Here is a 15,040-nt window from a genome sequence, read left to right on the forward strand (position 1 = left end):
TAGCTTGTAGCTAGGCTAATCTTTATGTAGAGGTTGGAACTTTTAGCTTATAGCTAGGCTAATCTTTATATAGCAGTTACAGCTCGCATTTTGTAAGTAGGCTAATCTTTATGTAGAGGTTGGAACTTTTAGCTTATAGCTAGGCTAATCTTTATATAGCAGTTACAGCTCGCATTTTGTAAGTAGGCTAATCTTTATGTAGAGGTTGGAGCTTTTAGCTTGTAGCTAGGCTAATCTTTACATAGAGGTTGGAGCTTTTAGCTTGTAGCTAGGCTAATCTTTATATAGCAGTTACAGCTCGCATTTTGTAAGTAGGCTAATCTTTATATAGAGGTTGGAGTCTGTGTTTCGTAGCTTTATAGCCTAAACTTAGGCTATTTTCCCCTGTGGCATTTAGGTAGAAACAGCCAAGTGAGCTCTGTCATTGGTTAGAACTTCATGAGCTGCACTGAAGGCCTTACACATAAGATTAACTACCAACATAATAAAGACAGAGGAATCCAAAAGACAGAGGATTTACAATGAGGGACCAATTTGTGAGAAAAAACATCACTCTAGTTCCTCTGGAAGTTCTAGATACATCACTGACTGTGAAAATGAGTCATAGCCTAACCAGGTTGTTAGTTGGTTGTTAGGAATGGCAAACAGTGGTGGCAGCTCTATGCTAGAACTCTTTACTGACAGAATCACTGCTACATACTAGGTCAATTATGTTAATGGCTGTTAAATATAAAATGTTATTTACAGGCTTCAAAAGTCTGCGTTTTATCTAGAACAGCCAAAACAGGTTGTGCACCAGCGTTAGCTTAGCACCAACTTACTATTAGAAATGCCATAGTGTTGCTAGCAGAAATTAGCATTATTACAGAGGTGGGGGTTTAATTTGCATTTTTTAGACTCAAATTTTAAGATTCATGACCTGAACTGAAGGCCTAGCTCTACTAGTCATGGTCCACAACTGGATAAGACTGTGGTCAGTTTTTTTGACTGGGATATGCAAGCAATACATAAATGTAGTATTTCTTAACACCAGTTCTTAATGCTTATTCACGAATGACAGACGTTTTACAGTTTATGTACTGTTTGAGTTGTTTTTTTAGCAATTGTTACTATTTTCATACAGAATCAGTGTAAGTGTTGAAAACTGAGATAAAATTACAAAATTATATATTTTCTTCCTTATTAAACCATAAAATAAAATGTATTTGTATAATTTTATGAGGATCCAAGGCTTGTTCATACAAAATATATTCCTTGATATTTGTAATCCCTTTTTTCAATCACTTTTATACTAATACCGACGTTACTTCTCCGCTGCAGACTGGGCCCACCTATCCGCCCTCGTTAACTCTTGTGTCTTTCAGCATAAAGGCATCTCTTTGCTTCATGCTGTGTTCATATCCAGCCTGGATTACTCTGATTTCCTCTCCCCTCCTTACCCACCCTCTCCCCATCTCTTAATCCTTAAATGTCGCCTCGTCTCGCAAGAGATTTTTCTCCTCACCATCTGCTCCTCCCAATCCTCCCATTACCCAGATTAAACAGGCGATGTGAGTTTTTCTTTCCTCTTCATGGAAATGACAGATTAGCAGAGATGGTTTTCCTTTCATTCATAAAAATATGTCACACCTGCACAGTGACAGGGCTGTTTGGGCTAAAGCACATCAAGGTTCAGATCTAAGCTCAGTTAATACCTGTCTGGCCCAATGATTGAGCCTAAACCCCATCCCTGGTCATTTGTGATGCCTGGTCACTTCTGTTGGCCTTATGTGTCTCAAAGCTCAGTCATAAAGATGCATATACAACATACTCAAGACATGAAACACTTACAGCTTGACTTTTTTGGAAATAGCACAATTTTATTAATCAATAAACATTGTCCAAAAATAGTTTAATATAATATATAACATATAACATTTTGGCCTCATATATACACATTTTTGATGTCATTTAATATCCAGTGGAAAGTCATAATTGAAGCTAACATTTGCATAGTTTGGTGAAGTGTCTCTGTATGTATTTATTTATTTTTTATATCATTGCGTGCATTTGCATGTGTGTGTGTGTGTGTGTGTGTGTGTGTGTGTGTGTGTGTCCCCTCACACTCCTCTCTCAGCAGTTTGACATCATTTTCACAAACTCTGCAAAGAAAAAGTGAAAATTTAATATTAGACTATGCTGCACACTTACTTTTCCAATGTGATAAACAACCTTTTTTTGGAAAATGTCCTCTTTATAAAGGTTCTTCAACTGAAGAAAGTTTATAATGACTGGTGTTTTAACCTACAGGCGTCCACATTTCAGTTCTTCACCCTTATGACTACATAGTTCATAGTAGTTACTGAATAATTCACAGTAGATACTAAATAATTCAGAATAGTACTGAATAATTCATCATAGTTACTGAATAATTTATTGTAGTTACTGAGTAATTAATAGCAGATACTGAGTAATTCACAGCAGACACTGAATAATTCATAGTAGATACTGAATAATTCATTATAGATACTAAGTAATTCATAATAGTAACTGAATAATTCATGGCAGATATTAAATAATTCATAGTAATTACTGAATAATTCACAGTAGGTACTGAGTAATTCAGCAGATACTGAATAATTCACAGTAGATACTAGGTAATTCTTAATAGTAACTGAATAATTCACAGTACATACTGAAAAATTCATGGTAGATATTAAATAATTCATAGTAGTTGCTGAATAGTTCACAGTAGTTACTGAATAATTCATAATAGATACTGAATAATTCATAGTAGATACTGAAAAATTCATAGTAGATACTGAATAATTCATAATTACCAACTATCCTTCTTCATTGTAGCTACTATAACCAGAGAGATGAAAATGGAAATTTTGAACACATGTTTGCTAAGTGTGCATTTAACTGGCAGGCAGGGTGTGTAAAGGCTAAATAACCACAGGCCCACCTTTTACAGCACTAGGTGTGAAGGGATGGGACGAGTGAAGGCTATATACACCTTTGTTTCCTGTACTACAGTGAATTTTACTACCTAGCACACTAGTTAGGTAAAGTCCATCATCTGTTTGTACCTCTCTAAAGCGCCTCTTTTCACTGTCGTGATGTCACAAAAACCAATGCATTTACATAAACCCGCCTTGTCGGCCTACTGCAGTTTAGCTCCGCCAGTTTGCACTGAAGTTATAAGGAGTGTTTCAGCTCAGACTGCTTTTTGAATGAGGCAGAAAACAGGGCAGCCAATCAGAACAGAGCTCATTTACATATATCAGTCTTAAAAGAACAGTAACCACAGCCTCTTTAACTCTAAGTGATAAGGAAAGGTGGGAAAATAGTCATATAAAAATGAGCTAATGACCCACAAATATCATATCGCTGCTGTCGGAACAAAACCTTGTATCTCCAAAATGGTAACTTTACAGGAGAAGGGAAAAACACACTTTACTTTTAATGTAAGTCAATGGAACCAGATGTTTTTCCAAGTAATTCTGGGCTATTTCTTTTGGTCTATTCATCATGAAATTTACATACAATGTAAAGGACGACAGGCATTTTCAAATTATGTCAAAAACTGTAAAATGACAAAAAATGGAGATACAAGGCTTTGTTCCGACAACAGCGATATGTAGAGTAGAAATGTGATATGGGACATTTAGGATTATTTACAGTGTAATAAGTCAGTTTGTACCTTCAAAGTCTACTGTTCCGTCGCCGTTGTTATCCGCCTCTTTAACCACTGCGTCGATCTCTCGGCGGCTCATGTTTTCCCCCATTAGCTTAGCCATTGCTAGCCTCAGCTCTTCTGTTGTGATCTCTCCATCTCCGTCCATGTCAAACTGCAGAAGAAGAAGAAACGGAAGAAAACAGAAGAACAAGAACAGTTAACTACACAAGACACGCCAAGGTACTGTAGCACTGTAGCGTCTCCTCTTTACTGTCGAAGTTATAAAGTTGTGCTTAGCTGGTCCAACTTTCCACATAGCTCCAGGTTCTCTTCTCACCTCTTTGAAAGCATCTCTCAGCTCCTTCATGCCAATCATGCCGGCTGTTTCAGCCAGGAGTTTTGGCGCCATCAGCTCCACAAAGTCCTCAAAGTCCACTCGGCCTCCCACTGCAGGACACGGTCAGTTAGTTAGTACCACAGAAATGCAGCACTGTCCAAAAACGTATTCAATTTCCAGTCAAAACATCTGTTAAGTATAAATTCAGGAGATACTTTGAGGAGATTTGATAAGATAATGCACTTTCACAGGGAAGTCAAAGGCAAATAAAAAACACCACTGAATGTGTTTGATCACTTCAGAAAATGATCAACCAGCTTCTAAGACTGAACTTTGGAGGCGTGTCTGCAGATTCTTTGAGGAGCTGAAAGTGAGTCTCCTGAAAAGAATGGAAGCTGGAATAAAGGTGAAGAGTGCACTCTTAAAAAGATGGTTCTTTAAGGGTTCTTTAGAAAAGAAAATGGTTCTATATAGAACCATAAACACTCAAAGAACCCTTTGCATGTGTAAGGCTCTCTGCATTGTGAAATGGTTCTTGAGATTGATGGAGAATGTGTTGTATATGGTTCTATATAGCACCAAAAAGGGTTCTTACAAGGGTTGTTACAAGCTTGACATCGTAAAAATAGAAGAGCCACATAGAACCCTTTTCAAAAAGGTTCTTTATAGGACCATGAACTCATAAAGAACCCTTTGTGTGATTAAAGGGTTCTCTGCATTGTAAAAAGGTTCTTCAGATTGATGGAGATTATGTTGCATATGGTTCTATATAACACCAAAAAGGGTGCTTACAAGGGTTGTTACAAGCTTGACATCGTAAAAATAGAAGAGCCACATAGAACCCTTTTCAAAAAGGTTCTTTATAGGACCATGAACTCTTAAAGAACCCTTTGCATGATTAAAGAGGTCTCCGCATTGTGAAAATGTTCCTCAGGTTGATGGATAATGTGTTGTATGTGGTTCTACATAGCACCAAAAAGGTTCTGCTATTGTATACCATTGTATACAAGCTTGACAATGTAACAATAGAAGAACTCTTTTCAAAAAGGTTCTATTTAAAACCATTTACAACACATTCTCCACCAATCGGAAGAACCTTTTCACAATGCATAGAACCCTTTAATCATGCAAAGAGTTCTTGAGTGTTCATGGTTCTATACAGGACCATTTTCTTTACTAAAGAACCCTTGAAAACCATCTTTTTGAAGAGTGTGGACACATGAAATACTGAGAAATTGATGATATGTTTAGTATATACAGTCACATGCAAAAGTTTGGGTGGCACATTTTGTATATATGTTGTCCAATATGTTGAGTAATTAGGCCAGAAGTGTTCAAACGTTTGTTTACGATTGTATATGCTTATCCTAAAAAATGAACATCTCATACTTATTGGGAATTTGGAGAGGACGTTAAAGAAGTGATGTCATGATATAATATAATCTCTGTTGAAGAACGTACGGTTCATGTTGATATTCTGGCCCAGTTCGATTAGCTCCATCTCAGTAGGCATGTAGCCCATCGTCCTCATCAGGTTCCCGAGGTCCTTACAGCTGATCAGTCCATCTTTATCCTTATCAAACTCATCAAAGGCCTCACGCAGCTCTGCAGAGAAAGATTAAAAACACAAACGCTGCAGAAAAGCTACTGCTGTAATAATGAACTGATGCAGCAACAAACTGTAGACATTAACGCACTCAGAATGAGACACATCAGTGAAGCAGTGCTCTCGTTCAGCTCAGTGTGGTTTCTCGTTCTACACTGTAGAAAAGTGCTGTAAATTTACAGTATTTTACAGTAAAAAGCTAGTTGGTTATTTTACAGAACCATACTGTAAAAGATTAAACATTTGCAGCAGTGCATTGGTTTACAGCAACATACCAGACAATGCAATCTATAGTGATTTACTGGAAGCAGAGTTGGCAGCAAAGAATACAGCAAAATACCGTAAAATACCTACAGTGAATATACAGCATGTTACTTGCATCTCTGCTGTCAGTAAATTACTGTAAATTGTGTTGTCTGGTATGTTAACCAACGCAGTTTGCAGTCTTTTGCGGTATGATCCTGTAAAATAACAAACTATTTTTTTAACTGTAAAATACTGTAAATTTATAGTGTAGAAGCTCACTGGAGAACGAGAAACCACACTGAGCTGAATGAGTCCAATTACCCTACATTTTTTATAGAGTCGTTAATATTCAAAATCATACAGCATTGTGCTGTATTAGCCTTTAGCCTCACATATTAACTCTACTGAGCACTACTAACTGTTGACTGCAAAAATGACTTGATAACAAACTTGGATGGTGGTATGTACGGTCTTAGTTTGGGAGCCCCTGGTCATATGACATGTTGTTGTTGATTTTCTAAGTGAAAATAAGTAAAATGTGATATTTAAGTGTGTTCTCTGAGGATGCGTTAACTTATTCACACTTAGAAAAGCAACAAAATATGGAATTTGACCAGGGGTGTTTAAACATTTGTATGTGACTGTACATAATAGAAAGATCAAAAACTTTTTCAAAATAAAAAACTAACATTTTTGTAACGCTAAGGCCAAAATATTAACAATATTTATGTTTTAATGTGAAAGTTAGGCTTATGTCACAATATAAACCCAGTGCTATATTTGAGGAATAGAATGTAAACTTGACAGTTCAGTTATTTACCTTCAATCTCATCATCTGCCAGCTGTCTGTCCTGAAAGACAAAGAATTTCATATATTTATAATACGTGATGTTCTAAACTGACACTTAAAGCACTGCCAGTATCTCTCATTCACATATTTCTGATACTATATGAATTAAACAAAAACATTATGAAGTATATTACACCTTGTTTACAGTTTATAAAACATACTGGGTGATTTATTCGGTCTATACTTAATAGATTAATATACTCTTTCTTATCAATTTTTGCATTGATTTTTCTGATGCTATATGAATTTTTGCACTGATAAATCAAGTATTTATAGAAATACACAAATCTTTCTTATATTTATACAAAATACAAATATTTGATTTTGTGATATTATTGATCATCCTTAGTATCTTTCTTATTATTGGTCCTTCTGATTCTGTATGATAGATATAAATATAGATATTCAGCTTTTTTAGTAACTTTCTTATATTGCTTTTTCTCATATGAATTTATCACTACTAATCACTAATATTCACTAATCATATTAGTGATAATAATCACATAATAGTCACATAAATTTTAATTTATATTATTCCATCTTAAAATAAAACATTCAAACAGCCCATATTCAGTACATTAATATTAATATTTTCTTGTCTTTCTTAAATTGATATTTCTGATATTATACTAGTGATGCATATATTGAAATACTTTTAGCTTTTATATCAATAAAATATATTTGTATTTGTATTGTATAATTATTGACCTTTTTTAAAATATCTTTCTGTATTTTTATATGATATTTCAGGACATCATATAACTTTTAATAAATAATGTAACTATTGAAATATTCAAATGAATAACTGTATAAATATTATATTTCTATTAAAAAATTGTATTAAAATTAAAAAGTGCAATATATTTTGCCGTGATTTATGAGTTCTAATTTAACATGGTGTCAGAAATATCATAGAGCTATATTAAACATTGATATTAACATTTTATGATAATATATACAAATATATGTAATATATTAATAGTGATCTGTCTTGGTATCTTTTTATATTGATACTTCTGACGTCACACAAATGTAGCCCTAATAAATCACTCTGTATATTAAAATAATGAATCATTCAGGCAGATATTGGAATACAGTAGGATGTCTGAGATACGTACGATCTTCCCGCCCCGTATGAAGATGCAGGCAGTCATGTCCGTGAGGAAGACGATGCTGAGCTGAAGGAGAGTGCAGCACTTGCGTGCCCGGCTCTGAGTCCGCCTGACTGTCAGAACCAAAGGAATAAATACTGCTTAACAATAAAATATTCCACCAATGTCACTGTTAAGGATGCACAATAATACCAGATTAAAGGTATATCAGCAGATAATTGTTAAAAAAATGATCAGCGTTGGATTAGATGATTAGATTTGGCTGATATTTTAAGCTCATATTTGATAATATATTTATTGCAGAGTATAATGTTTAGGTGATGCTGGGTTACTGAACTAAAATATCCACACTTTATTCATAAAAATAACTGTTTAGTTCATCTGCAATGTTAATTCAGGTGTGTTTAGCCTTAGTTTCTACATTTTAAAAATGTTTATGTATCAGTGTTGATAGATATGTGCAAGAAAATTATTCAATACCAGCATCAATTCCCATATCGGCACATCCCTAGTCACTTTAAAGGGGAATTCCACTGATATTTCACAATTTCTGCATAACTCAGTGTTTGAGATGTAAACAGAGTCATTTAGAAGAGACTCAGATTACTTTACAGTGGTGGTGATAGGAACCGGGGTCGTGATTTCGGCAAGTTTCTCTGGAATGGAGCATTTCACACCAAATCACTCTGAATGACTTTACATTTCGACCATTTCATTATGCAGGAATTTTGAAAAAGTGGTGGAGTTCCCCTTTAACTCAAACTTACTATTATTATTGAAATATGATCATTCTGCTCACCTCTATTCAGTCGATCTGAGGTCTTTCCACCCTCTCTCTTCGCAGTGGTCTGTCTCTCTCTCTCTCTCTCTCTCTCTCTCTCTCTCTCTCTCTCTCTCTCTCTCTCTGCGGTCAAAAACAAGTGGACGGTCCTTCTTGATTGCTCTGACTGGCCGAGAGCGTGTGAGCTGTTTGCATAGAGTGAGCGGCAAAAAAGGAGAGCAGCAGGAGGGAGTGGTCATGATGACATCATCTGTCCCGTTCAGCATCTCAGCTTGAATGAGTCAAAAATAGAACGACCTGTTGGTACAGAAATGACACAAATGCTGGATTTTTACCTTGAAGCCAGTGTCATGAATTAAAGGGGAGCTCCACCCTTTTTTCAAAATTTGTGCATAATTAAATGGTTAAGATGGAAACAGAGTCCTTCAGAGTGGTTTGGTGTGAAACGTTCTGTTCTAGAGAAACTTACAGAGTCAGAATTGTTCACACTGATAGTTTTGTAACAAGATTTTGGCCTAAAATGCATCTTTTAAAAGTCATTCATGGTGGACAGGCAAAAATAGTCCCCAAAGAAAACTTATTATTTCAGATTTTCCACTATTTTCCCATCATCAACATTCAGTATAAACTCAGAAGACTCGTGTAGGTTCACTGGTGGTGTTGGATAGTAACTAAAATGTCTATATGTGTGTTGCAGTCATGGCGACCCCTGGTTCCTATCACCACCATTGTAAAGACATCTGAACCATTTCACACCAAACCACCCTGACTTTACATCACAAACACTGAAATATACTGAAAATTTTAAAAGTGGGTGGAATTTCCCTTTAAATTCACAGAATCTAATCTATTGTTGATCGAAAAGTAAACAAAATAATGTACTTGTGCTTTAATCTTTAAAAATAAGCATCTTATACAACTTCTTTTATGTCTACTTTTCTGTTATGTCATACTCTGTTAGGTAAACATGCCACTGATATGTTTTTGGCTGCTGTGGGATTTAATAATAAGTCAAACCTGAATCATATAACCTCCGTCTGGTCCAGAGACACACAGATGCCGAGTGTTTTTACCTTAGCGTGGGTCAGTGGAGTAAACAGAATAGGATTACACAGTAATTCCACTGTTTCTATACAGCGCACCAACGCATGTCATGGCATCTGGGATTAGGACACATGAAACGTTTGCTCATTATTTAACGACTCGTTATGTAAATATTCTGATTGAAGCTGTATGGACTGTAATTCTGAGCTAACAGGCATTCACAACACAACGAACAAGCATCACCTTTGGGCTTAAAGTCCATATATTGTGTATATATATACATACATATATATATATATATATATATATATCGCTGTTGTCGGAACAAAACCTTGTATTTCCAAAATGGTAATTTTACAGGAAAAGGAAAAAACCTACTTTACTTTTAATGTAAGTCAATGGAACCAGAATTTTTGTCCAAGCAATTTTGGGTCGTTTCTTTTGGTCCATTCATCATGAAATTGACATACAATGTAAAGAGCAACAGGTACTTACGTCAAAAATGGAGATACAAGGTTTTCTTCCGACAACAGCGATACATATACATATATATGTATATGTATAAATATATATTCGGATTTTCTTAGGCACAACATGGAAAGTGGTAACGCACAGCCTCAAGTGGCTTATTGCTTTTATAAAACGGTGGCCAATATAAAATACGATAAAATACACAATTTTTCAGAAAATAATTTCTTATTATTAATAATAATCAACATAAATAAGTATTCCGCCAAGAAATGTAGGTCCTTTAGAGTACGGTATCACTGCCAAGCAAACATGGACCTGAAAGAGGAGATCGTTTGGTCGCCCCTCCCTGTACCCTGCGGTCATTTCATGAACTTTTTAACTTTGTCATATAACAATGAACATATGATATCACAGCACTGTTTGATGCGGAAACGTTTGCTTTATGAGTACTGTTTGGCCACCAAATCACCACCAAGAGTCTTTTTTGGCACCAATCCTCACTCTGGGGCTGAATCTCAAACAGCTCCCTGCTCCCTACATAGTGCACTATGTAGGAGTTTAAATACTGGATCCTGCAGACCAACAGAGCAAAATACAGCTAAGAAACAGTCATTTGGGACTCAGACACATCCACACTCCATAAACGATGCACTGTTTGGCTTTAGAGGCTAGAATTGCTAAACTTTCATATATAGAACACTATTTAGGGAGTACAGAGCCGTTTGGGATTCAGCCTGGGTTTGACGCGACTTCTGACTGAAACACATGTGACCAAAGCCCAGCAGTGAGGAGCTGAACTTTACCCTCCTCTGCTGTCACTGCAGACTGGCAGGGTCGCCTACAGAGCAGTGCTGGTAGCTGTTAATGAAGTAATGCTCTTTTTATTTGAGGGTCCCATTTCAGAGGGAAGATTTCAACCACTACCCCTTTAAAATTCAGTTCCAAGGGACAAGGTGACACTCAAAAAGAAGGGGCAGGGGTAAAAATAAGAAATGGGCTTGGGCCTAAGTATTCATCCCCATCAAATTTGAAACCCAGCAATGCTTCAACCATCCATAACTGGGAGCCCAAGAGGACAAAAAGTCTGTTGGGATTGTATGATGCAAAGAATCCCAGCTAGTGGGGAAATTACAGGACATACACTGTTGAAAAAATGCAGCTTTAAACCTAAAAAAGCCAAATAAACAGGGCAACGTGTGATGTAGAGTTTATTGAAGTTTGAATAATAAGTTAACAAATGTAAAACACATTTAAATTATCATCTGTCCCGTTCAGCATCTCAGCTTGAATGAGTCAAAAATAGAACGACCTGTTGGTACAGAAATGACACAAATGCTGGATTTTTACCTTGAAGCCAGTGTCATGCATTAAAGGGGAACTCCACCCTTTTTTCAAAATTTGTGCATATTTAATGGTTAAAATGTAAACAGAGTCGTTCAGAGTGGTTTGGTGTGAAACGTTCCGTTCTAGAGAAACTTACTGGTGGTGATAGGAACCAAATCATTATTTAAATTATGTTAACTTAATATTAAGTAAAATTTCAAGATAACCTGGTTACTAAATTTAAAATATGCTTTCTATTTTACAACGCATTCTATATTATTACTAAATTAAGATTCAGAACCAAAAATGTGAGCTAGGAGAACATTTGACTAAACAAATAAATTTGAGTTGGGTGAATTCTGGTGCCCTCCAGTTGAGTTAACTCAAGAAAAGTGAAGTTGAGCTGACTGTAATTTTTAACAGTTAATCTAGTAACAGAGTTGATGGGAAATATTAAATTAAATTCCATTTTACACAAGAAAAGTGAACGTTTTTTAACATTGCTCCCATAATGTGTGCAATAGAAAGCTAAATAATCGCCCACTGAAAGGTTCTCTGGGGAATCAGAAGTGATTCATCACTTCAAACCACCTTACAGTCTTTTCCTCTTATCAGTTTAGCTGAAAATGAACATAATAAAGTAAAGTAAAAGTAAAAACATCTGTAACACTTCCTATGACCCCTGTATTCACAATGCTTTATAAATGCATTTCTAAGGCATTATATGTCATGCATAATACCCTATAATACCTGGCATAAGCCTGTGTAATTGCTTATAATTAGTTGTTATTACATGTACAAATCTTTGTAAAGCAGGACTTTATATCTTTATAATGTCAGGTTTCATAACGCATTATAATATCCGCTCATAAGAACGCTGCAATGCACTATAACAAGGTTCTGATTACTGACTCCGCTAAAAGAAAGGAGTATTTCCAAAAATATTAACGGAAAAAAACTTAAACGTTACTGGTAACTGAACAAAAAAAACTGGTAACGTAACTGGTAACTATTACGATGCATTATGGAACCTGACTTCATGAAGTCATACTCCTGCTTTATGAAGTGTTATGCATGTAATTGTACCTACACTCTTAAAAATGATGGTTCTCCAAGGGTTCTTTAGTAAAGAAAATGGTTCTATATAGAATCATGAACACTCAAAGAACCCTTTTTATGATTAAATGGTTCTTTGCATCATTAAATCGTTCTTCAGATTGATGTAGAATGTGCTTTAGATGGTTCTATATAGCACCAAAAAGGGTTCTTCTATTGTTTAATGTCAAGCCTGAACCCTTTTTGGTGCTACATAGAACCCTTTTCAAAAAGGTTCTATATAAAACCCTATAAACACACTCTACATCCATCTGAAGAACCATTTAATGATGCTAAGAACAATTTAATCATGCAAAGGGTTCTTTGAGTGTTCATGGTTCTATATAGAACCAGTTTTTTTTACTAAAGAACCTCGGAAAAACCATCTTTGTTAAGAGTGTATTTAAGAGCAATTACACAAGCTTATGCCAGGTATTATAAGGTATTATATATGTAATATAATGCCTTATTAATACATTTATAAAGCATTACAAATGCAAGATTCATTGGACGTGTTACTAAAACATCTATCATTAACTACTTAATAATAAATACTATATAATGAATGAATTCTACACAGTATGTTCCACTATTTGGGAAACTCTATGCTAATGACAGTAAACGAGGCATCGTTACGGTAATCACGCTGTTATAAGGCCTGGTAGCGGCTGTGCTAAACGGATTAGCGCACTGAGGCTAAATATCATGTGGGTGCTGCTGTGTTGATGACATTATCATTATCGCGCTGCCCAAATCTCTCCGCCGCGTCCTCTAAGCTGACCTTTCGTGCATGTGCTGACACCCTTAACCCCTTAACCGTCGCACGGTTATGTAAATTTATGACTCCACCTTCTTTTAAAGCCACAAATCTGTTTGCATAAGAGCTTTAATCCCCAGCTTTGGCCAAGAAGAACTTAATACAGATTTTGTTATTATTTTGAGTTCTAGCAGAGATGCCAAAAAAGGTTACATAAAGGACAGAGGAAAGGAAGAGAACGGTGGGGTGGGTGGGGGTGCAGGTAAGGGGGTAACAGGGGCAGATGTAACAGATGGGGGAGGGAAGGAGGGGGAAGGATGGAGAGAAGGATGGAAATAAACCGTGTTTGTGGAAAGTGATGAAAGAGGTTAGCAGGTGAATGACAGCTGGACTGATCCATGTTAGGACTGTAAATCACCCCCACCAATCCTGAACACACACCCACCCAGATCAGAGTATCGCTTTAGAGCTTCTGAACAGATAAAGGTAACATATGTGCAAACGTACATTTCCAGCTCAGAGAAATCAAGTCAGTAAGACTGAAGCACAACACTATTGTTATTCAATTTATATTCTTCTTCTTCTTCTTCCTGATTCTTATGTTTGTTAGTTTTCAAGATATCGGCACCGTTCCAACTCTGGAATGTTCGGTATGATCAGGAATGGTGTGCTTGTATACAACTTTTTCATTGGACATACGATTTTCATACAATAATCTTTAAATGACAGCATTTTTCCCCATAGGAATGAATGGGGTGCAAAGGTTTGAGCGCCCAGCCTACATTATGGTGATAGAAATCCATTAGTAACACCCAATTAACCATGTGGGATATCAGAGCAACCACCTAACAAATCCCTATCAACCACCTGTGCTACCATAGCAACCGCCTAGCAACACCCTAGCAACCATCTGGGATACCATAACAACACCCTAGCAACACCCTACCAACCATCTGGGATACCATAGCATCACCCTAGCAACCATGTGAGATACCATAGCAACCACCTATCAACATCCTAGCAACCATTCGGGATACCATAGCAACACCCTACCAACCATCTGGGATACCATAGCATCACCCTAGCAACCATGTGAGATACCATAACAACCACCTAGCAACATCCTAGCAACCATTTGGGATACCATAGCAACACCCTAGCAACACCCTACCAACCATCTGGGATACCATAGCATCACCCTAGCAACCATGTGAGATACCATAGCAACCACCTAGTAACACTCTAGCAGCCACCTAGCAACATCCTAGCAACCACTTGGGATACCATAGCAACCATCTAGCAACATCTTAGCAAGCTTAAGCTGCGCAATCACTGCATTCACTTCAGGAAATATAATTATATAATATTACTTTTTGAGTTATTAGTGATTGTGGAGCAACGTGCAGCACTATTGCTATCTGATAGTGTATTCTTCTTCTTCTTTTTCTTCTTCTTCATCTTCTTTCTGGTTCTCATTTAGCAACCACCTGGGATACCATAGCAACTGCCTAGAAACACCCTACCAACAATAATTACAGCTGAATTGTCTGTGTCCTCTTTTAAATGATTAAACATTTATTTATTGTCTTACCACTTAGTGATACATAAACTTTAAAGACACTATTTTTTTAAATGTAAGTATTATTTTCAGAAGTGTAAATTTAGGGGTTAGGGTTTGGAACAGACACTTTCCAAAAGAAAGTAAACTATAAATGATGATTGTGTATATATTTAGCTTATGACTGTCTCTGTTTATG

The 15,040-nt window shown here is 36.3% G+C and overlaps 1 protein-coding gene across 1 annotated transcript; it reads right to left on the bottom strand.

Moving 5' to 3' along the window:
• Positions 1-2,090: 2,090 nt before the first annotated feature.
• Positions 2,091-7,869, bottom strand: cabp5a (calcium binding protein 5a). The gene is made up of 6 exons (XM_036571789.1): positions 7,819-7,869; positions 6,671-6,701; positions 5,460-5,603; positions 3,999-4,108; positions 3,686-3,833; positions 2,091-2,141 (listed from the first exon to the last, which is right to left on the bottom strand). The coding sequence occupies exons 1-6, from the start codon at positions 7,852-7,854 to the stop codon at positions 2,113-2,115; spliced, it is 498 nt and encodes a 165-aa protein (XP_036427682.1). The 5' UTR covers positions 7,855-7,869; the 3' UTR covers positions 2,091-2,112.
• Between the last annotated feature and the right edge of the window lie 7,171 nt (positions 7,870-15,040).

This window comes from Colossoma macropomum, unplaced genomic scaffold (genome assembly GCF_904425465.1).
Source record: "Colossoma macropomum unplaced genomic scaffold, Colossoma_macropomum, whole genome shotgun sequence".
Lineage (NCBI taxonomy): Eukaryota > Metazoa > Chordata > Actinopteri > Characiformes > Serrasalmidae > Colossoma > Colossoma macropomum.

What these genes read in the sequence shown, in the direction of transcription:
- cabp5a (XM_036571789.1), bottom strand. Translation starts at nt 7,854, where the DNA reads ATGACTGCCTGCATCTTCATACGGGGCGGGAAGATC. An exon ending in GGCAGATGATGAGATTGAAG is followed by an intron (nt 5,604 to 6,670) that starts GTAAATAACTGA and finishes CTTTCTCTGCAG; the next exon opens with AGCTGCGTGAGGCCTTTGAT. An exon ending in CCAGAATATCAACATGAACC is followed by an intron (nt 4,109 to 5,459) that starts GTACGTTCTTCA and finishes CGTGTCCTGCAG; the next exon opens with TGGGAGGCCGAGTGGACTTT.